Source organism: Lissotriton vulgaris, chromosome 12, assembly GCF_964263255.1.
Source record: "Lissotriton vulgaris chromosome 12, aLisVul1.2, whole genome shotgun sequence".
In the NCBI taxonomy this organism is placed as follows: Eukaryota; Metazoa; Chordata; class Amphibia; order Caudata; family Salamandridae; genus Lissotriton; species Lissotriton vulgaris.
Window position 1 is genome coordinate 639,367,462 of NC_141700.1, and position 21,975 is coordinate 639,389,436.

The 21,975-nt window shown below is 47.3% G+C and overlaps 1 protein-coding gene across 1 annotated transcript in view; it reads right to left on the bottom strand.

Annotated features, from left to right (window-relative positions):
• Positions 1 to 211: 211 nt before the first annotated feature.
• CDH15 (cadherin 15) overlaps positions 212 to 21,975 on the bottom strand; it is a 156,590-nt gene continuing 134,826 nt past the window's right edge. Inside the window, exon 14 of the mRNA XM_086945800.1 lies at positions 212 to 3,037. Coding sequence (XP_086801926.1) covers positions 2,837 to 3,037 — 201 coding nt within the window. The 3' untranslated portion in view covers positions 212 to 2,836. The remainder of the gene's footprint in view (positions 3,038 to 21,975) is intronic.

A 21,975-nucleotide genomic window follows, 5' to 3' on the forward strand; every position in this document is an offset into this window, starting at 1 on the left:
CTCCCTTCCAGTGGAACTCAAGGCTCAATCATCCTATCTCCTTTTCCGGAAAGCCCTAAAGACTTGGCTCTTCAGTAAATCCTATTTCTAGTCGGCACGTCTCCTCCCCCCACCACACAGATTATTTCATCCTCAGCGCCTTGACACCTACGGGCTAAGTTGCGCTATAAAAGGCTTTTATCATCATCATCATCATCATCATCATCATGTTTAACCGTGGCACATACATTCCTAATTTGTGTGATTTCAGCAAATCGGTGCACCAGGATCAACCATGCGGTTTACAGTCTAGCACTGCTCCAATTATCTTTCCCATTACTTCTTTCCCTACGTACTCCATAGTTTCTGTACTGCGGTCTCAACTGAACCTCAAATGCCATCCTGCCCCAAGTACAGCTCACATGTTGGGTATAGGGAGTTTTTACTTAAAATCCATTAAAACAATGTACCTTGCAAAGCACTAAACTGCTCCATGGAGATGGGCATGCCGTATGCCAATTACCTAGCAATAAAAGAAACAGGTTATAACATGCAGTTGATTGACCTGGTCCCATCAGGCGACCCGATCACAACCTTCTGCTGTTTCATGGAGTTTAGAAACCTGACTGCCTGCCTCCCTCATGCAATGGTTTACACTTTTTTTGTATCCACCTTCTAATTCTTTCATCACTTCGCTTGCTAACTAGCCACTTGTCTCTCTCCTTAGGAAAAATGTCTTACCTGACCTCCATTCTTCTTCTGTCATTCTACATCCTTCAGTCTCCTTCTAGGTGTCCAACCTTGGCCCTAATGCAAGGGACATGCCATGCTATCAGAATATTATTGCGACGTGCATTTAGTTTACCTAAGTGGAAATGTGTCATGGCTCCACCCCTATAGCTAAAGGTTGGATACTCCATACATTCTGCTTTCTGTCTAAATCTGCTTACAGTGCAAATAAACTCATGCCTCTGACCATAGCCTTTCCTGTCCAGCCAACTTTCTATTTTTCATCCATAGTTGCATTGATCTTTTATTGTAAATGAAGTGAATGATTCTATGTTGTTAGGGGTTTCGCCAGATGTAAATGTCCTTCCTGAGGGTCTGTCATGCCATTCAGTAACATTCATGTTGAGACAAAATACACGTCTTTACATCCTAGCACTATATCTTTGGCTTGATACTTGCACAGAAGGACACGTGGGCTTTGTTTACCTTTGGTGTGTTCTATTTACTTTTAGATTTTTCGGTTATATGGTGATACTTTATTCTATTAATGACTTCGCTGGAATTAGCAGATACTCTTCTTACATATATTAAGCCACTAGCTTTAATCCTGGACATACTTATAACATTACTGAGATCTTTTATTCATTCACTAGGGACACACCCTAAATGTGGATTAGTGGAGATTTTAATCAAACATTTATAGATACTCACTATTAACTTAATACTCAAGACTCCTCATCCAAGAATTAACCAGTCTTATTCTACATCTCACCTGAAGATCTGTAACACGCTGTCCTTGTATCTCGATGACTGAAATTTAAAAATTGTGAATTTAACTATTCCCCAAACTCTGGTTAATTTAGGTTCTTCAATCCTGCAGTTCTAGATATTGTTTTGCTCTAGATATCTGGTACCCTAACTATGCACTGGGGGATATTCCCTAATCTGAAATTGCTGAGAGTCTACATTCATAAAAGGGGAGGAATTCTAGAATATTGACTTACTGAAACTCTTCAGTCATGCTTTCGAAGATATTCCATAACTAAGGAGTACTGAGACCCTTCAATAATGCATTGTGAGATACTTTTTAATCCTGACGTTAATGCATCATGTCAAAGTATTGCGTATACCTGGAGGCTTCTTATAATGAAAGGGGCTGAAATGATTAAAATTGAGCTTTTAATACTTCGGAGATTGTTGTTTTTAAGTGTTCTTTAATAACTAGTTGGTTCCCATTACAGATGTGGCTGGTCCTTTGTACCACATCACACTATGGCAGGGATGCCTGATGTAATTTTACTATGCACATGGACTCATCGGTATCCCCAGATGCAACCTTTGTTGCTGGAAAAGGCTCTTCTACATCAGCATATGTGGAGGTGTCTTCTACTGGTCCAAGAGCAGACATAATCTGGGACTTTAAATGCTGGGTAGATGTTATGTTGTAGGTGGTAATATAAGGGTTAGTTGTGGAACTTACTGACAAACTCTGCCATCAGTTAGCACTAAAAGTCTCAGAAAAGAACGAGCTATTAGGTTGTTTGCAATAGTTAGGAGTTAAACATAACCATATTTACCCATTTCCATTATGTTAAACTGCCCCAGGAGAACTCGTATGTTCATCACTGAGGCAGTGGTTTGTGGTCTTCTTCTCAATTAGCATTCTGTGTGCTAACATATTGCGCATTCATTGCTTGTACCACCAGCACACAAGCTTAGAAGTTAGTATCCATTCGATTATAGACCTCCCTTCTGAAGATGCCTTTAAGCAATCAGACTAAATATAAACAGGTATGTGTCCAACTGATGGGGTGGTTAATGTTAGACTGTGACCATTGGTCAAAACAAAGCCTGCAAGGAGTTCCATTACAGTGAGTATATACATCTTTTCTATGAGCAATATATCTATAGAATATACACATACTGCTGGTAAATGTGTTGGCATTGCCTCTCACAAAGGACAGAGTTCTTCTTGTTTGGCAGATGTTGGTATTTCCCCAGTCTTTATGTACAGTGTTCCTGTTGTGCAGGTCTGGAGCCTGCAGTAGCCGGAGCCATTCAAGAGGAAAACAAACTTTGATCCCCTAACTCCGGTGTTGGGGAGTAGTCCTCGAATAAGCATGGCCCATCATGGCTGGCCATACATATCCGCCAGTCTCTTGAAGCGTGGACCCCAATCATTAAGGTAGTCGTACTCCTGGTCGTCATCTGATGTGCTGGAGAGGATAGAGCTGAGTGTGCCAGCCACGGATCCCTCGCCCTCATAATCATAGATAAGAGCAGTGTCATACGGGGGAACGCTGGGGTCATTGTCGGCAACGTCAAGTCCCTAAAATGAAAAGAAAATACATTGCTTTTGATCCCGTTAGAAATACAATGGTATTGCCCTCTCTTGCATGCAAATGTTTGGAATGACTGGAAGCGAAAACGGAGAGTCAGATTCACAAAGGTAAATATACAAGTGTATGTTCACCCATGTGCGTATTTTCCCCTAGACTTAGGAGCTACACGCCACTTTTTCTTTGAGCTATTCACCATCTCTGAGTGGAGATTGCCATATCTTCACCAAATCCTGTGATGATATTTGTGCCCATAAATTTAATACAAGCTACTTAACAACTGCATTTTACAATCTGCTTAGTTGGCGGACATACCCGCAACTGGAGTAGAGATCTCCATCACACAGATGGATATCTGCCTATGGAAAAGTATAGGGAAATGTAATCAAGTTTATTATGTTAAAATTTTATTTCATAAAACTTTATTTTGGCACACAAGGCCATAAAAGCATCATTAAAGACACCCAATAAAATACATTGAGTTCATAAAAATTACACAAATTAAAAATTTGACATAAAAATAATCAGTGTTCCAGTTTCTGTTGTAACCATTCCTACATTTGCCTAAATTGTGTCCGGGGGAGTAAAATGTTGGGGACAATCATGCAAATTCTACATTGCCATTCTGGTGGGCCATCTTTTTTAGGATGGCTCTGTGGGTGCACCACATGGAGAATAAGAAACGCGAGATGGAAAAAACAATGTTCGTATGTGTGTCGTATTTCAGTAGCCTATACACTTCACTACAGTGTCTAGACCCCAGGTTCCTACAGAGTTGGAGTAATCAACATCACCTGGCCCTCCTGTAACCCTTGCAAACAAATAACACGTGAAGTTCAGTTTCATCAGAGGTGTTACATGCCGGACACTCCCCGTTAGTGGCGCCCTCCCATTTATTATGTTAAAATATATATATTTTGATGTATAATATATATTTAAATTAATATGTATTACTAACTAAGAAATAATAGAAGTTTACAGGACAATAACTAAAAATACTAAAACATAATAATGAAATGTATAAATAGGTTTTAATCATTTTAAAAGACTGACCCTCACTAACAATAGTATTAAAAATTTAGTAAACCTGGTTAAAAGATATATATTATTTATTAACTGAAAAAAACAAATGTTACGGTAACGTTATAGTTAGGCGAGTATGTCAGTGACAACATTAACATTTTGAACTAAAGAAAACACAGAAATGTATAATTTGCTGAATACCTCTACACACCTATGGAGCATTAGGAGCACATGTGTTTTGTAAAGACTTATACTGATTATCTAGACACAGATAGTACAATATTAGGTAGAAAAGTAATATGGTAGGTACCCGCCACTATGTAAGCTTTAAAACAAACTAACACACTCATTGGATGAGGTCAACAGTGATGTCTTAAACGATGTCATGAGCGATCTAATATGCAAGGTCATTAGCAATGCAAGACAGGGGTGCAAGTTATATAAAGCTCTGCTAACTATAACTGGTTGTTTTTTTTAGTTGATAACTTTAATGTTTTCACTGACATATTCCCCTAACTGTATTATATAGGGGTCCCCTTTTTCCAAATATATTCACCTAACTATAACATCACCTTAATCTTTTTTCAGTGAATTTCTTTTTTTTTTTGTAAACCTTTATTATATGCGTTCAACACAAAGGCATGACAGTTACAGCATCTGCAATTCAATATGGCACTATGTTTGGTACATTAATTAGAGAGAAAGAAAAAGATGAGCATTAGGTTCACCATCAATACTGCGGCCAGTACAATGTATACACATTTCCCAATGTCCCACAGTGGGCGGTCAAGTGGCTAGAGTCCCTTCATCCTATCCAACCGGGGGGAAGGCACACGGAAAAGGGAAACCCCGTCTTCCCGCGTACAGTTGGGACATTAGTCAAATAGGTACGCTATTGCGGTCCGTCCCAATCCTGTATCGTCGTTGTCTGTATCAGTCAGCTAACTGCGTAGCCTTGTGCAGTGGCACGCTCCTTGTGTATCTAGTGTGCGCATCCCCGCCCTGTACCTCAGCGTGTGATATGTATATGAGTGTAGAACATGAGATTCAACTGAGGACGGTGTGCTGTACTTTCCCACCACTATGTCGCCCTTCGCTCCATGCCATTGCAGTATACATTGTGTATACAGTCCCACCATCCCTTAGTGCCACGATGATGGGGGGGTTAGCGGAATTCTGTCGCTAGAGCCGTATCTCATGGACCACAATTATCCAATTCTCCCCCACAGCTTTCCACCAACAGGCTCGTCGTCTTATCACGAGTTAGGTGGCACTATGCTCAGTATGTAGTGTGGGGTGTAGTGGGGTGTATGAAGTGTAAAGTACCAATACGCTCATGGGCCCGGGACCGGCTCGTCGTCTCCAGAGGAGTCACTTTGCGTCGCCTGAGCCAGCCAGTATACCTGTAAGGGGGACCAGAAGTCACCGGGAGCACAGCGGGCGGGTAGCAGTTCCGCATACACGCCATGTTGTTCCTGACAGTATTGGAGGTCGTCCAACCATTCCTTAAACTTTGGCGCCCTCCCCCTTCCCCATCTGCAAGCAATCCTCCGCTTAGCGAGGAGTAACGCAATGTCAACGAATTTACGATCCGATTTAGGCACATTCCTGGTATATCCTAGCAGCATCACTATCGGGTCCATAGGGAGAGGGCCAGCAATCATAACTTGGAGGGCGGCATGCACCAGGCTCCAGTAAGTCTGTATTGCTCCACAGTCCCAGGCAAGATGCAGGAAACCCGCGCCTTCCATCCGACATCTAGCGCACCTATCATCCGCCGAAAGGCGAAACCTCAATTTTCTGACTGGTGTATAATAATATCTTTGTACAAACTTATAATGAATAATTTTCATTCGGCAACTGGAGGATATTCTAGCCGTGACCGAGCAGCAGTACCTCCACTGTTCATCCGTGAGTGCGACTGGTAGTTCCGATTCCCAGCCGGTCCGTGCTTTAGACAGGACAACCGGGCGCTGCTCACGAACGGCAGCATAGATTTTAGACACCAAGTGCGTGCCATCCGATACGAGCATGACATGCAATGGCAATATCGTCCCTGGTTCCTCCGGGAAGTTAGGGGGAATATCTTGCATACCCTGTCGGAGGCGGATGTAGTAGAACACCTCCATAGGAGTCGGGGGAGCATTCTGGAACATCTGATCCTTGGTGCGGAACAGTCCATCCTGAAATAGGTCTCCCCACGTATTGAGGTGTATGCGGCGGCACATCGATCGGAAACCTCCCTCCAGTAAGAGTGATAGTCTCGGATGGTGAGCCAGAGGCAATGCCGGCGAGTAGAGCATGGGGGCGTCCAGTAGTTTGGTCACTCTCCGCCAGGCATCAATTGTACAGGTCACAGTAGCGGCGGGCGTCTCAACATCCCCAACCAGTCCCATCAGCATGCCTTCGAGCGGGAGTGGATGCACGATCCAGTCCTCCGCAGCGACCTGTGGCATAAAGGGAACGGGACGAATCCAGTGATAAGCATGCTGCGCCTGCGCACTGAGATAGTATACTTCCAAGTCGGGCACATCGAATCCACCCCTATCATACGGCTGCATCAAGACCGACCAGCTAAGGCGTGGTTGTTTACCTCCCCAGAAAAGGCGAAGCAGCTCAGAGCGAAGTCTTTTGAAAAAGTAAGCGCCTGGGTAGTATGGTATGTTTTGAAATAGATATAAGAAGCGTGGGAGGACTACCATCTTGATCAGGGAGGCTCTGCCTGCCATCGAGAGCGGGAGTGCTAGCCAGCGAGTCACATTGTCAGCCAGCCGTGTAATGGCTACACCATAGTTTAAGCGGATAGTGTCCTCCTTATTAAGCGATACTTCAATCCCCAGATATTTCAAGTCAGAACTGCACCATTCCAAGGGGTAATCCAGCGGAAATCGGGTGACCGAGGCCGTGAGGGGGAAGAACTGCGACTTTTGCCAATTAATATGTACACCGGATATGCCTCCAAACGCTACAAATTCCCTCAGAAGCGGATTGAGGTTGTCTCGTGGGTGGCGCACATATAGGGTGACGTCGTCTGCATAGAGGGAGATGCCAATCTGCCGCTGGTTACAGTTAAAGGCCTTGTCTTTGTGTAACTGTCGTATTCTGCAGGCCAGCGGTTCTATAGCCAGGGCGAATAGTAAGGGCGACAAGGGGCACCCCTGCCTAGTCCCTCTCGTGATCGGCATCTGTGCCGAAAGCACCCCGTTGACGACGACCCTGGCGACTGGGGAAGTGTATAGCAATGTCACCCAGGCAATAAATATCCGGGGGAACCCCATTCTGCCCAAGATAGCCAGCAGATAACCCCACTCCACTGAGTCGAACGCCTTGGTGGCGTCCAGAAACACAGCAGCAACCGGCAATTCGGGTGCAATGGAAGGAATTAGAGAAAATAACGTGCGCAGATTGTGAGATGTGGCTCTCCCCGGGACAAAGCCAGATTGGTCCGGCAGTACAAGAGTAGTCATAAGTAGGGACAGTCTAGTTGCTAACACTTTCGCAAGAATCTTCGCGTCACAGTTCAGCAACGACAGGGGTCTATAGGCATCAGTGTCCGTTGGGTCCTTTCCCGGCTTCAACAGCGAGGTGATCGCCACCTCCCTCATGGTTCCCGGCAGTATCCCCACCTCCAGCGATTCCTCGAAGACCTCTTTCAGTACCGGCGCCATGATATCGATGTAACATTTATAGAATTCGGCCGGTAGGCCGTCTAGTCCTGCTGCTTTGCCATTACTGAGGGACATGATCGCTTCTCTAATCTCGTCCAGTTCGAAAGGGCACCCTAAGAATTCCCTGTTACCATCACTTAACCAGCAAAGCGCTATGTCTTCCAGGTAATTACCGAACTCTACTTCACCTTCCTGCTGTGTGGAGTATAGGCGTTTGTAGTGTTGTAGGAAGGTGTCTTGTATCCCCTTAGAGTCCTGATGGATCCTCCCCTCCTTATCAGAGATTTCTAGGATATGGGAGGCAAAGCGCTGGTGCCTCGTGAGTGCCGCCAGTACCTTCCCCGGTCGGTCCCCCTCGCAATAGCGCCTAGCTGTCCAGTATTTACCCCAGAATTTTACCTCCCTGGCTGCTTCCTCCTCATAGGTCGTCAGTTTAGCTCTGAATCGTGCCGCCAGGTCAGGGCTGGGAGTCCCTACCATCTCCGCCTCCAGTGCCCTAAGCTCCCCCTCTAGTGTAGTTAATGTGCGCACTATGCTTCTCAATATTCCACAGCTTTTGGAGATCGTGACTCCCCTCACAGTGACTTTAAAAGCTTCCCAAATGGTTTCGACCTTATCCACAGACCCCTTGTTTCTAGGGAAGAAGGCCTCGATCTCTTCTCCGAGTTCGTGTTTAAAGACAGGGTCCAGTAAGGCCGAGGGGAAAAGCCGCCATGGTGGTCTTACCCTAGTATGCCCTGGCACTTCGAGGACGGTCAGTACCGGGCAATGGTCCGAGTACGTGCGAGGCAGGTGTTTCACTTGAACTATCCCCCCAGCGAGGCCCCGTGAGACAAAGCAGTAGTCGATCCTTGCCCATGAGCGTGCATGTGTAGTGAAGTGAGCGCCTTCCCTAGCCGCTGGATGTGTGTGCCTCCAACTGTCCACTAGTCCTGCCTCCGTAAGTATCCCCTGAAGAGCGTCTCTGGCCTTCGTGTTGTAATGTCCACTACCGTCCGATCTATCCATCGTGGTACGTAGCGATAAGTTGAAGTCCCCCCCCCAGACAATGTGCGTGGCCTCGGTCTCCAACATGTGGCCCCATAATGACAAGAAAAAACCAGGAGTATCGACATTAGGTGCATAGCAATTCACAAGCATTATCACATCGGTTCCCAGCCTCCCCCAAAGGATGACATATCTCCCCTCCTTATCTACTCGCACACCCAACTTTTGAAATGGCAGCCTCTTATTGACCAATATTACCGTCCCCCTAGAATATGTGGAATAGGAGGAAAACTCTCTCACACATGCCCATCTGCTCGCAAACCTGGGGGCACTCCCCGGGCTAAGGTGGGTTTCCTGGAGCATCGCTATTTGCACATGGTGCCGATCTAGATATGCAAGTACATTTCTGCATTTCCGGGGGTCATTGAGTCCCCGGACATTCCAGGACATTACGGTGACTGTATCCAAAGTATCATCACCTACATGCGTTACCATATCCCTGAATGAAGCCAACAGCTGGTGTTCCAACTCTCAATCGAAATGCACCAATTGCCAATCTCTCCGCTGCCCAGTACAGTCTCGCCAATCGAACATCCATATTCACACACATGCACCCCACAGTACCTGTACTCCTGCCAAAAATGCCATACGCATCAAACTCGCCACTTCCAACAACTAGCAGCGCAACACACGAACAACCCCTCATACTCCATGCACAGCCACCCAACCCTGGCTGTCCATCCCCTCCCCCCTCCCACTGAAGCAACCCAAACTTGCCAGTACCATGATCCCCCCCCCCGCCCCAACGCGGGTTTTCAAGAACAATAGAAAAACCATGTGGGTAATTCCCTCTTGGGAACATCAGAGGTACGCACAGAAACACCCCAACTCTCCCCCCCCGACCCGCATGTAACATACGGGAAAGACAGAGAAGGTGGGGTGGTGCCTGGCATGTATCGTCCCTGCAGGTCAAAGCCCTCCCGCCATCCCAGTGTCCGTCATCACCACCCTTTAATCCGGAGGACGGGCAAATGTCCTGGGGCGAGTTCCATCAGTGCAGCGACGGTACAGTAATCAATCGTTCGTGAGGGCTTCATCACCCCGGCCTCCTTCTAGGCAAGCAGTGTACTATACAAGAAAAAACCTTGACGCCTGTAAGCCTTCCGCTGCCCACATGTCACCCTGCTGCGACAGACATCCGCTCGATCTCAGCACCACAGTTGCATTGGGATAAGATGTTCAAAAGCCATTTATCGGTCAGCAGTCCCTTCAGGATGCAAGGCAGCCCTCAGTGGTGTCTCCGCAGGTAGTGCAAGGCAGTTCCAGCGTCCAAAGCATACAGGTTCTGAATTAGTATCCGTAGTGCATCCAGGAGCTATCGACCAGACGAGCATAAGCACCCCATCATGAGTCCTCCTGCTCGACTGGGTTTCCTGCGGCCTCTTCCTCCTCATCGTTGCGCCTGCCCCTCCTAGTAGCGCGAAGTTTTTTTTACGTAGTCCTCAGCCTGTTGCGGGTTCGTAAAGAAGTGCTGTTTGCCCTGATGGGTCACCCTTAGGCGTGCCGGGTATAGAAGGGCGTAGTCTACCTGCATGTCCCTTAGTTTCTTTTTCACATCCAGAAATTTTCCCCTCTGGTCCTGTACCATGGGCGTGAAGTCCGGGTATAAGGAGAATTGCACCCCGTCACAGGTCAAGTTCCGGTTTGTTCGGGCCGCTCTCAGCGCCGCGTCTCTGTCGCGGTAATTGAGTAACCGGGCGATAATGGGACGTGGCTGCGCCCCTGGTTTGGGGACCGGGCCCAGGGAGCGGTGTGCCCGCTCCACGATGAACTGATTAGAGAAGGCCTCCTTCCCTACTGCGGTGATCAGTATGCGCTCCACGTAGTCCTCCATCCGTCCGGTGTTGGTGGATTCTGGAACTCCTGTGACGCGTATGTTATTGCGTCTACTCCGCGCCTCCAACTCCTCATTCTTAGCCGCGATTACCCTGAGGACATTATCCATTCGGGTTAGGCGCGATTCGTGAGTGTTGGATGTGTCCTCAGCAGTGGAGATGCGCCGTTCCGCCTCCGTGAGCCGCTCCTCGTGGACTTCTATCTTTTGTGCAACTCCGTCCATTCTGGAAGATAAGCGGTCAACCTTATCTACGATTGTTGCGAAGCCCTGGCGCATCTCGTCGATAAGCAGTCGCAATTCTGGAGCCACTGGTGTAGGGGCCGCCTCAGCGTTCGATGGTCCTGGGGCACCGTTGGATGCCGTGGTGCCTCGCTGCGGTTTTTTGGTGGCTGGGGGCTCAAAAGATAGTTTCGCCTGTTTAGCGTCATTTTTGCCCATGGTGCCCAGTCTGTTGGTGCCAGTCGAGGCCAGTAACTGACGAGCAGCTAGTCGGTGTCCCTCCACCAGTAAAAGGCACTCAAGCCGGCAGCCCGAAGCGTGACGAGTCCCCCCAGGGCAGTAGAAGGCAATGAGCAGGTCGGCAAAGTCTCGCCCTAATTATAATGTCCAGGGCGCCTAAGGAGCGTACGTGCTGGCAGCCAGGCCTCAGCACGTCCAAGTAGGCACGAGCACTCGCAACAGGCTGGGGCACACAGGAAGCGGAGGGCAGTGCAGTGATGTTGGGCCCACCCCGCCCCTACAATCGACCGTAAGTCCGACCTTCCAGGTGGTCCTCCGGGTCCTTAGTCGCTATGCCTGGTGGCAGCAGTGTCCCCCAGGTAAATCAGGGAGGCTGGCGGGGAAGCGTGGAGCAGGGCCGGGTGCGCCGCTTTCTCCTCCGGCAGGGCCAGGCGAGGTGTGCAGTGTATACCGGGAGTGTCACCCGGTCTCAGATACAGTGATCCGGCACGCCACTCGTCGCAGCACTTTTAGGGGTGGCAAGACTCACCTCCACCAGCCCCCGAAGATCCGTCTGTAAGTTGCCCGCCTCTCAGGCCGTGGTCGGAGCTTTCGAGGCCTAGCAGCCTCGTGGGGAGCCGCGGCCTCGCGTAGGCCAGTGTCCAGTGCGCCGCTGCAGCCCTCCGTGGTGTCTTCTCCCGGCAGACGCTCACCGCGCCGTATCTCGGGCGCCGGACCTCCGATCCTCACCAAAGTTGGGCAGAACCAGCAGCATAGGTATTTCCACACTCGGTGCGAGTTTCAGGCTTCAACTCACAGGGGAAGCCGATATTTGCAGGATGTTTCTGGCCAGGCAGCCAGAGCCTCACAGAAGTGCGGCCATCAGCGTGTGCGCCCTCTAGCGCCCCCCTTTTTCAGTGAATTTCTAAAACAAATTATAATACAGAAACACCTTTTTATCACACTTAACTATACTGTTATTTTGACATTAGCTTTTCTCAGTAAATTTCATTTTTTTTTTATTTAAACAAATCACGATTTTTTTATCACACCTAACTAAACATTAATCTTTGGGCTTTGGATGCATTTCCAGGGTTTCTTTTGAAGTAGATTTTTTCCCCCAATGTATATATTGTATAATAATTGAATAATATATCCTGTACATTATTTTGAAAGGGAATGGCTTTGTTTTGTAAAATAACAGGTAAGGGTGCACTGTTTGCAACATCTTTGCAGTAAATGATGTCTGAGTATAATAGGATGTAATAAGGCAATATTTCAGTTGGGGTTGCCCATCTCCTCCGTTCTTGCTACTGTCACATTCAGAGATCTTCCCAGCAAGTTGAGGAATAATTTAATGGGAAACTTGTCAAGGGCTTTGTATGTGTTTTTTCATCAAAGATGTAATTCAGAAAAAGAGAGTGATCACTTATTTCAATAATGTATACTATTAGTTTTGACCAATTAAGTATATTTTTTGGGTGTGCCAATACGGTCGCACAACTGTGGTGGGATCGCACAGATTTGCAAGCTCATTGAATACTCATTTTAAAAGCTGACAGTCTTGCACCAATAAACCTTCAATATAGCAACTCCCTTTTCACTGGTATATTGACCATCACAACAGTGGAAACACCCAAACAGCTGACTCATCCATATATTTATCTGACTTCCATTATATATATATATATATATATATATATATATATATATATATATATATACATACACACATACATACATACATACATATATACACATCAAAACACAAGTTTTGCCTGCTGTAGAGGATGCACACGACAGGTAAGCGTTCGCCAAATAAGCTTTATTGGCAGAGCAGTGAAGGACAACAACCTCATCCACACAAAATCGCGTCCATTCCCAACGCGTTTCGTATACCAACTTCCTCAGGGGCTCAGGACTAGGAGGTGGCAGCAGGGAAATTTGGCGGCAACCTAAATGTTCAAAGAGGACCTCCCCTTTTAGGGCGTGGCCACCACTGTGGCATGCTGGTACTCGTGGTTCCGTCAGTTTTGCTCCAATGAGTTTCCCGTTGCTCATACCCTTCTTTCACAGTTTTTATCCAAGTGGATCGTGGCAGTAGTGTTGTGTCCAAAACCACTCGACATTGCTCCAACAAGCGGCACCTGTCCCAAACATAATTCCGCCGTTTGACAGAATCGTTGGTGCGCTGAACCAGCGCCAGCGCTCTCCTCCGCGGCTCAGGCAACAAGACACTATACATCAAAACACAAGTTTTGCCTGCTGTAGAGGATGCACAGGACAGGTAAGGGTTCGCCAAATAAGCTTTATTGGCAGAGCAGTGAAGGACAACAACCTCATCCACACAAAATCGGGTCCATTCCCAACGCGTTTCGTATACCAACTTCCTCAGGGGCTCAGGACTAGGAGGTGGCAGCAGGGAAATTTGGCGGCAACCTAAATATTCAAAGAGGACCTCCCCTCTTAGGGCGTGGCCACCACTGTGGCATGCTGGTAGTCGTGGTTCCGTCAGTTTTGCTCCAGTGAGTTTCCCGTTGCTCATACCCTTCTTTCACAGTTTTTATCCAAGTGGATCGTGGCAGTAGTGTTGTGTCCAAAACCACTCGACATTGCTCCAACAAGCGGCACCTGTCCCAAACACAATTCCGCCGTTTGATAGAATCGTTGGTGCGCTGAACCAGCGCCAGCGCTCTCCTCCGCGGCTCAGGCAACAAGCCGCTATACATCAAAACACAAGTTTTGCCTGCTAAAGAGGATGCACACGACAGGTAAGGATTCGCCAAATAAGCTTTATTGGCAGAGCAGTGAAGGACAACAACCTCATCCACACAAAATCGAGTCCATTCCCAACGCGTTTCGTATACCAACTTCCTCAGGGGCTCAGGACTAGGAGGTGGCAGCAGGGAAATTTGGCGGCAACCTAAAGGTTCAAAGAGGACCTCCCCTCTTAGGGCGTGGCCACCACTGTGGCATGCTGGTACTCGTGGTTTTGTCAGTTTTGCTCCAGTGAGTTTCCCGTTGCTCATACTCTTCTTTCACAGTTTTTATCCAAGTGGATCGTGGCAGTAGTGTTGTGTCCAAAAGCACTCAACATTGCTCCAACAAGCAGGACAAACGGCGTGAGTGTTCTTTGCAACCCACTTGGGATTTCAAAAACTATATTAAAAAGAGCACAATAGCTGGCGACTCACCTGAGTAAAGACAAAGGCACTACCAGTACCATCAGGCCGTGTTGACGGCCACGCCCACATGGGCGGGGACATGTTTGTTCATCAGTGCTTTTAAGAACTGCCGCGCTTTTGTGAGTCTATGGATGCCCGCAGCCCTTGACAAAGTTCTTCAGCGCACGAAACGCATTGGGCAGGACATTTGAATTATGGCGAGACATTCTGCTGCTTGACACCGCTGTGTTCTCGAATAAAATTGAGGCGGATCATTATTCACCCGTGTGGACCTCCTTACAGCAGGCAACCTTGTGTGATTGTATTGAAGCGGCCCAGCCTGAGCCGCAAGGAGTGTCCTGCTGCAGGTTGCAGCCCTTCTGTAACGCTACCCAGCGCTGCGGAGTTAAGGACGGGTGAAGCCTGTTGGAGAATCACTTATCAGCAGGACAAACGGCGTGAGTGTTCTGTGCAACCCACTTGGGATTTCAAAAACTATATTAAAAAGAGCACAATAGCTGGCCACTCACCTGAGTAAAGACAAAGGCACTACCAGTACCATCAGGCCGTGTTGACGGCCACGCCCACATGGGCGGGGACATGTTTGTTCATCAGTGCTTTTAAGAACTGCCGCGCTTTTGTGAGTCTATGGATGCCCGCAGCCCTTAACAGAGTGCTTCAGCGCACGAAACGCGTTGGGCAGGACATTTGAATTATGGCGAGACATTCTGCTGCTTGACACCGCTGTGTTCTCGAATAAAATTGAGGCGGATCATTATTCACCCGTGTGGACCTCCTTACAGCAGGCAACCTTGTGTGATTATATATATATATATATATATATATATATATATATATATATATATATATATATATATATATATATATATGTTTAAGCAATGCTCTGGGGCTCGGGAGAGCACACAACCATTTCCTGCCATCCAGCTCTGTTTGTGCCGCCTGCCGATTTCCATCAGTTTAAGATTAGTATTGCCAACGCGTTTCTGGGCTCGCTGGCCCCTTCTTCCTGGGCAGGGAAAAACACGAAAATGAGACCTTCATTGTTCGTTTACCAACTTTTATTTCCAGCATTTCCCTCCATTGGGCGTGTCCTCATACCATAAGCCCATGGTGCATGATGGGGAGTGAAGTTATATATATATATACATACACATACATATATATATATATATACATACACATATATACATACAGACATACATACATACAGATATATCAATATCCGATTAGACCTCTCTGTCAGAGTAGAATGTTTGTTGGGACGGGTCTCCCCGCTGAGACCTCTCTCTGGAATCATGGGTGTGCGTGGTAGGATAAGAGGAGAGACTAGCCTCTCTGCTGAGACCTCTCTGAGCTGACGGGGGTATTTAGAAGGGTTTATGGAGAGAATGGCCTCTCTGCTGACAACTTCCCCCAGAGCTTCAGGTATAGGGAGGGACTAACCTCTCCACTAACACCCCACCTAAGCATCTGGGGAGGGACTGACCTCTACTTTGAGACCTCTCTCTCAGCTGGTGGGTGTACATAGTAAGGTGCAAGGAGGGTCTGGCCTACACGATGAGACCCCTCTCTTGGATCACTGGTGTACATAACAGGGTGTGGGTAGGTACTGGGCTCTCCGCTGAGACCTCTCTGTTGGATGACGGATATGCATAGTACACTTTGTGGCGGGACTGGCCCCTCCGCTGAAACCTCCCTCTGCAATGACGGATGTGCGTAGTAGGGTGAGCCGAGAAAGTTGCCGCTCCATGGAGATCCTTCTTTTGGATGACGTGTAAGCGTAGTAGGGTGTGGAGAAGGACTGTCCCCTCCTAAGAGACCGCTCTCTTTATTTTATTTATTTGTCAGTTTATATAGCGCTATGAATAAACTCCCGTAGGGGTATCTCCGCGCTAAAGACAACCGGTAGGAAACTGATAATAGAAGCAATGCAGTTAAAAGTACAGTGAAGCTCCTATGAACCAACAAAGTGTTGGTTAAAATGAACTAAACAGAAAGGTTTTCAAATATTTCCTGAATTGGAGGTGGTTATGATATTTTCTCAATGAGAGCGGGAGTGAGTGCCAAGGATTGGGGCCTACTACGGACAGAGCCCTGCCACCTAGCCTTGATTTGGTTATCTTAGGAACACTCAGTAACAACTGGTCACTGGATCCAAGGGCCCGGGTAGGGACATAAGGAACAAATTTACTGGCAAGATACTCTGGTCCCAGTTGATTGAGGCCCTTGTGAATGATGCAGCAGGTCTTGAACTTCACTCGTAGGCGTATTGGTAACCAGTGAAGTTTGTGAAGTAGTGGTTTTGAGGGGGTCCTGGGGGGTGCATTTAGCACCAGCCTAGCTGCTGTATTTTGCACCACCTGTAGACGATCCAAAATCTCCTCATTTGCACCTGCCAGAAGACCGTTACAATAATCAAGGCGGCTTATAATCAACGCCTGAACTAAGGTTTTCTCTAAGAGTCAGGGAGGAAAGGAAAAATTCTACGGAGGAGACCAATCACATGGAAGCAGGATCCCACAGTAGTGTTAACATTTTGCTTCATGGTCAACTCCGGCTCCAGTCTGACTCCTAAGTTCTTGATTATTGCTTTGGGTTCAGGAACTGGGCCCAAATCAGGAGGCCACCAATTGGGGGACCATTGAACCCTGGCTTCCCCGAAGAGCATCACCTCTGTCTTTCCAACATTGCATTGGAGAAAGTTGGACGACATCCACCTTGCAACTGCCTTCATCCCATCGGAAAACGATTGAATAATTTCCGGGGTAAGTTGTTTAAAGGGGAAGAGCAGCTGCATATCATCCGCGTAGGACACTGGGTGGAATCCAAAAGCTCTAGTAACATCTGCCAAGGGAGCCACATAGGTATTAAATAAAGTCGGGCTCAGACAGGAACCCTGCGGGACTCCCTTGGTAATGTTAACCTCTTCCGACCTGAACTCACCCATGGTGACAGATTGGGTGTGGTTGGAGAGGAAGCTCTTGATCCAGTCCAGGGCCCTGCCACGGATTCCACTCACAGACAGTCGTTCGATCAGGATGGTATGAGAGATCGTATCGAACGCTGCCGATAAGTCTAGCAGCACCAGGACAACAGAGTAACCCCTGTCCTGCTACAGCCGCAGATCGTCTGTTATCGACAGCAAGGCCGTTTCAGTGCTGAATTTTGGCCTGAAACCTGACTGTGATGGATCGAGGCTACCAGATTGTTCTAGGTAGGTGGATAGATGTTTGTTGGTGTGCTTTTCGATAATCTTCCCTAGAAATGGCAAAAGGGATATAGGCCTCAGGTTAGACATGTTGGTCCAGGGAATAGATGTATTCTTCCTAATAGGTCTAACTAGGGCTTTTTTCCAGCACTGTGGGACAACTCCAGATGTAAGTGAGAGATTCACCAGTCTCTGAACATCTCTCAGATGACAGGTGAGCATAGTAGGGTGTATGAAGGGACTGGCCTCTCTGCTGAGACCGCTGTCTTGGATAATAGGTCTGCATAGCAAGGTGTTAGGAGGTACTGGCCTCTCTGCGAAGACTTCTCTGTAAGATGACGGATATACACAGTATGGTGTGTGGATGGGCTGGCCTTACCTGAGACCGCTTTACGGAATGACGGCTGTGCATAATAGGGTGAGGGGAGAAACTAGCCTCTCGCTGAGATCTCTCAGTTAGACGAAAGATGCACATAGTAGGTTGTGTGGAGGGGCTGGCCTCTCCGCTGAGACCTTTCTCTGAAAAGACAGGTATCCACAGTTCGGTGTAGAGAGGTACTGACGTCTCTGCTAAGACCTCTAGGATGATGGGTGCAATAGGGTGTATGGAGGGTCTAGCCTCTCTACTGACAGCTTTCCTAGGGCTTCTGGTGTAGGTACTAGGGTATAAGGAGAAGTTAACTTCTCCCCTGCATGGTTTGGTAAGCATGCGTAGTAGTGTGTGGGGAGAAACTAGCCTCGGCGTTGACACCCGTCTCTCAGATGACGGGTGTATATTATCATGTGTGGGGAGGGACAGGCCTCTCCTTTGAGACCCCACTCTTGGATGACCACTGTACATAGGGTGTGGCAAGGTACTTGCCTCTCCATGGAGACCGCTCTTTTTTTTAATGGATATGCAGAGTAGGGTTTGTGGTTGGACTGGCCTCTCCGATTAGAATTCTCTCTGGAATGACAGGTGTGTGTAGTAGGGTGTGGAGAGGTACCGGCCTCTTCTTTGAGACCTCTCTCTCAAATGACGGATATACATAGTAGCTTTTGTGGAAGAACTGTCCTATCTGCAGAGACTTATCTGGAATGATGGGTGTGCGTAGTAGGGTAGGGGAAAAACTACCTCTCTGCTGAGATGTCTCTGTCAGATGACAGATGTGCATAGTAGGGTGTGCGCAGAGACTGGTTTCTCCGCTGAGACCTCTCTCTGGAATGACGAGTGTCCATAGTAGGGTGTAGAGAGTTACTGAACACTCCTCTGAGACCCCATTCTTGTCTGTTATGTGTGCATAGTAGGGTATAGAGAGGTACTGACCTGTCTGCTCTGTTGAGACCCCTTTTTTGGATGACGGGTGTGCATAGTAGGGTGTGAGCAGGGAATGGCCTCTCCTTTAAGACCTCTTTCTCGGATGACAAGTGTGCAAAGTAGGGTGTGGAGGGTCTGGTCTCTCTGATGAGACCCCTCTCTTGGATGACAGGTGTGCCTAGTAGGGTGTAGGGAGAGTCTTAACTCTCTACTCAAAACTCTTCCCAAGCCAATGGGCATAAATAGTATACTCTAATAAACACCATCTTCATTAATATTCCTTCCTACAGTAACAAGTGTTGATACCAGACAGTATTCAAAGATCACCTACTTCTTTCTTTATTTCACTTCTTTCTTTTTTTCACAATCCCACAAGATCGCATCAATTTTTAAATTTAAAAAAAAGAAATAGCATTCTATTTGTCACAGTCCTACACGCATCCTCTCAATAACAAGGGACACAATATGCATTTCTCCTACTAGGTGTATCAGCAATTCACCTACTCTTTTTTACTTTTCATGATCCTGCGAGATCGTATATTTTCTTTTTAAACAATATACACTTACCTTCATCACAGCACTTATACCTTAGAGACCTCCGCTCTGAATCTAGGGGGGACAGGATGCCTTTCTACTACCCCCTTATATAGTTTTTGTTACTTAATTTCCGAGACACCTGCAATTTTTCGCTGTAGACAGTAATGGTGGCAATTTAACTTCTAAACCTCCAACAGCCATCCAATCGAAGTGCTCCCTCCTGCGAGGTTGTGGGATTCTAGCTCCCCACGGGAATTTGAAGTCTTATGGGAAAAACAGGTTTTTCGACCAAAGGGCTCCATTTTTTTATTTGCACTCTTGCAGGACACTCTTGAGATTATTGTGGACCTAACGGTCCATATATACATTTTTTTAAACTTAATCTCTCAAAAACTACTGAACGGATTTACACCAAATCACAAAAAGCCACATTTGGTGTGATTCCATTCAGCAGTTTTTGCTTTCGGCTGGTTTAAAGAAGTCCATGGAAAATGCATTGGGGGTTTTGCATTTTGGGACACCCCCTTTTTTCTTGGTCCCCTGCTTGACGGATCACCCCAAACCTTTCCGTGCACAAACTAGTCAAATAGTAGCACATTTATTGAAAGTTTTGTGGCGATTCGTTAAACGGTTATTAGCAACAAAAAAAACCCGCTTTTCCTATGGAACAGCTGACCCAACTATAAACAACTTAGTGGTGACTAACAGTAGGTACTATATATATATATGCAAAAATGAAGGCAGAAAAATCTGGGTAGTTCCTAAGTTTTGGTGGAGAGCAGCTCTTATATAGAGCATCCTACAACACCACCAACACTCTCCCTGAAAAACAGATATTTGAGGTGAGCCGAACAAAGTTTTTTAAGCATAGGATTAGCGCAGTGCCATCCACGCCGAGCTAGAAAGGCACAACGCATTTTCCCTTTTTAAAGGCTTTTGCGATTTTTCAGCTTGACATGGATGGCTTTTGTGAATCCAATGCTTAAAGTCTTTGCTGTAAAAATGGCAGAAGGGTTTGTCCCTTTCTAGCTTGACATGGATGGCACAGCGCTAATACTATGTATGTATGTATATAGTAGTAAGGTCACATTCTTTTAGGTACATGTCTTAATTTCAGCTTGGAATAGCCAATCCATGCCCTAAAATGGTCTATGCACTCTACACACTGTCATTTTTATTAATTTCCATTTTTAGGTCTCGCGACCTATCGATGTGCGCAAGCGCATCGAGCGGAGCGAGAATTCAAGTGGCGAAAACATCGTCAAACCAAAGGGCTTTCAGCCCCGCGGTTTTCATGCAGTTCACATGAACCACGTGATTAAACATGCACGCGCATTCAGGGCCAGCCCAGCACATCAAAGGGCTTCTCCTCCCCTAATTATTCATGGCCGGCCGCAGGCTGGCCGTACTTTCAGTTTCCCGAAACGGCTTCTCCTCACCTAATTAGGGGAGGAGAAGCCCTTTGATGTGCTTCACACCAATGTGCCTCACAGTCATTCCTAAGTCAGTACTCTGCCTCTGCCCAAGACCTGCCTTCTAACACTTTGAGCCTCGCAGGCAGGCCATGGCCAATTGCTGCTTGTTTGTATTTGCTTCGGCTGCCATTCTATATCTTCTAGGCTTAGCGCGGTGTCCACGTCCCTGTGTCTGCTTCATGGTGTATGCGTTTTATTTATTTATTTCATTTGTTGCCACAACTCTTAGCGGGATGGCATAAGTCCTCAGACTCCACGATCTGCTCATGTGACATGGTTGCTCCACAAGACGCTTTACACATTACACTCATCTGCCTGAAGTGGGAGAGCATATGTCATAAGTACATATGTCCTCTTCTTTTACCTCTGAGTTTTAAACAAGCAAAGCTGGTCCTTCTGTACTTGCAGTTTCACTTCTAATGTGTGTTGTTATTTATCATGATTTTTAGCTGAGGTGTATCACGCTCGTTCATGAGTTTGATCTTTTCATACTGTGAAATGTTTTCTAAGTTGTTTTTGATTGTCTTACCGCTGGAGGTCTCCCTGTGCTAGATTTAGCCTCTGACACATGCAACGCCACTCAACCACGCAACGCCACTCAACCACGCAACGCCACGCAACAACGCAACGCCACTCAACCATGCAACGCCACTCAACCATGCAACGCCACTCACACATGCAACGCCACTCACACATGCAACGCCACTCACACATGCAATGCCACTCACACATGCAATGCCACTCACACATGCAACACCACTCACACATGCAACGCCACTCAACCACGCAACGCCACTCAACCAGGCAATGCCACTCACACATGCAACGCCACTCACACATGCAACGCCACTCACACATGCAACGCCACTCACACATGCAACGCCACTCAACTACGCAACGCCACTCACACATGCAACGCCACTCACACATGCAACGCCAACCACACATGCAACGCCACTCAACCATGCAACGCCACTCAACAATGCAACGCCACTCAACAACCCAACGCCACTCAACAACCCAACGCCACTCAACAACCCAACGCCACTCAACCACGCAACGCCACTCAACCACTCAACGCAACTCACACATGCAACTCCATTCACCACGCAACGCCACTCACACATGCAACGCCACTCACACATGCAACGCAAATCACGCAATGCCACTCACACACGCAACGCCACTCTAACACGCAACGCCACTCTAACAC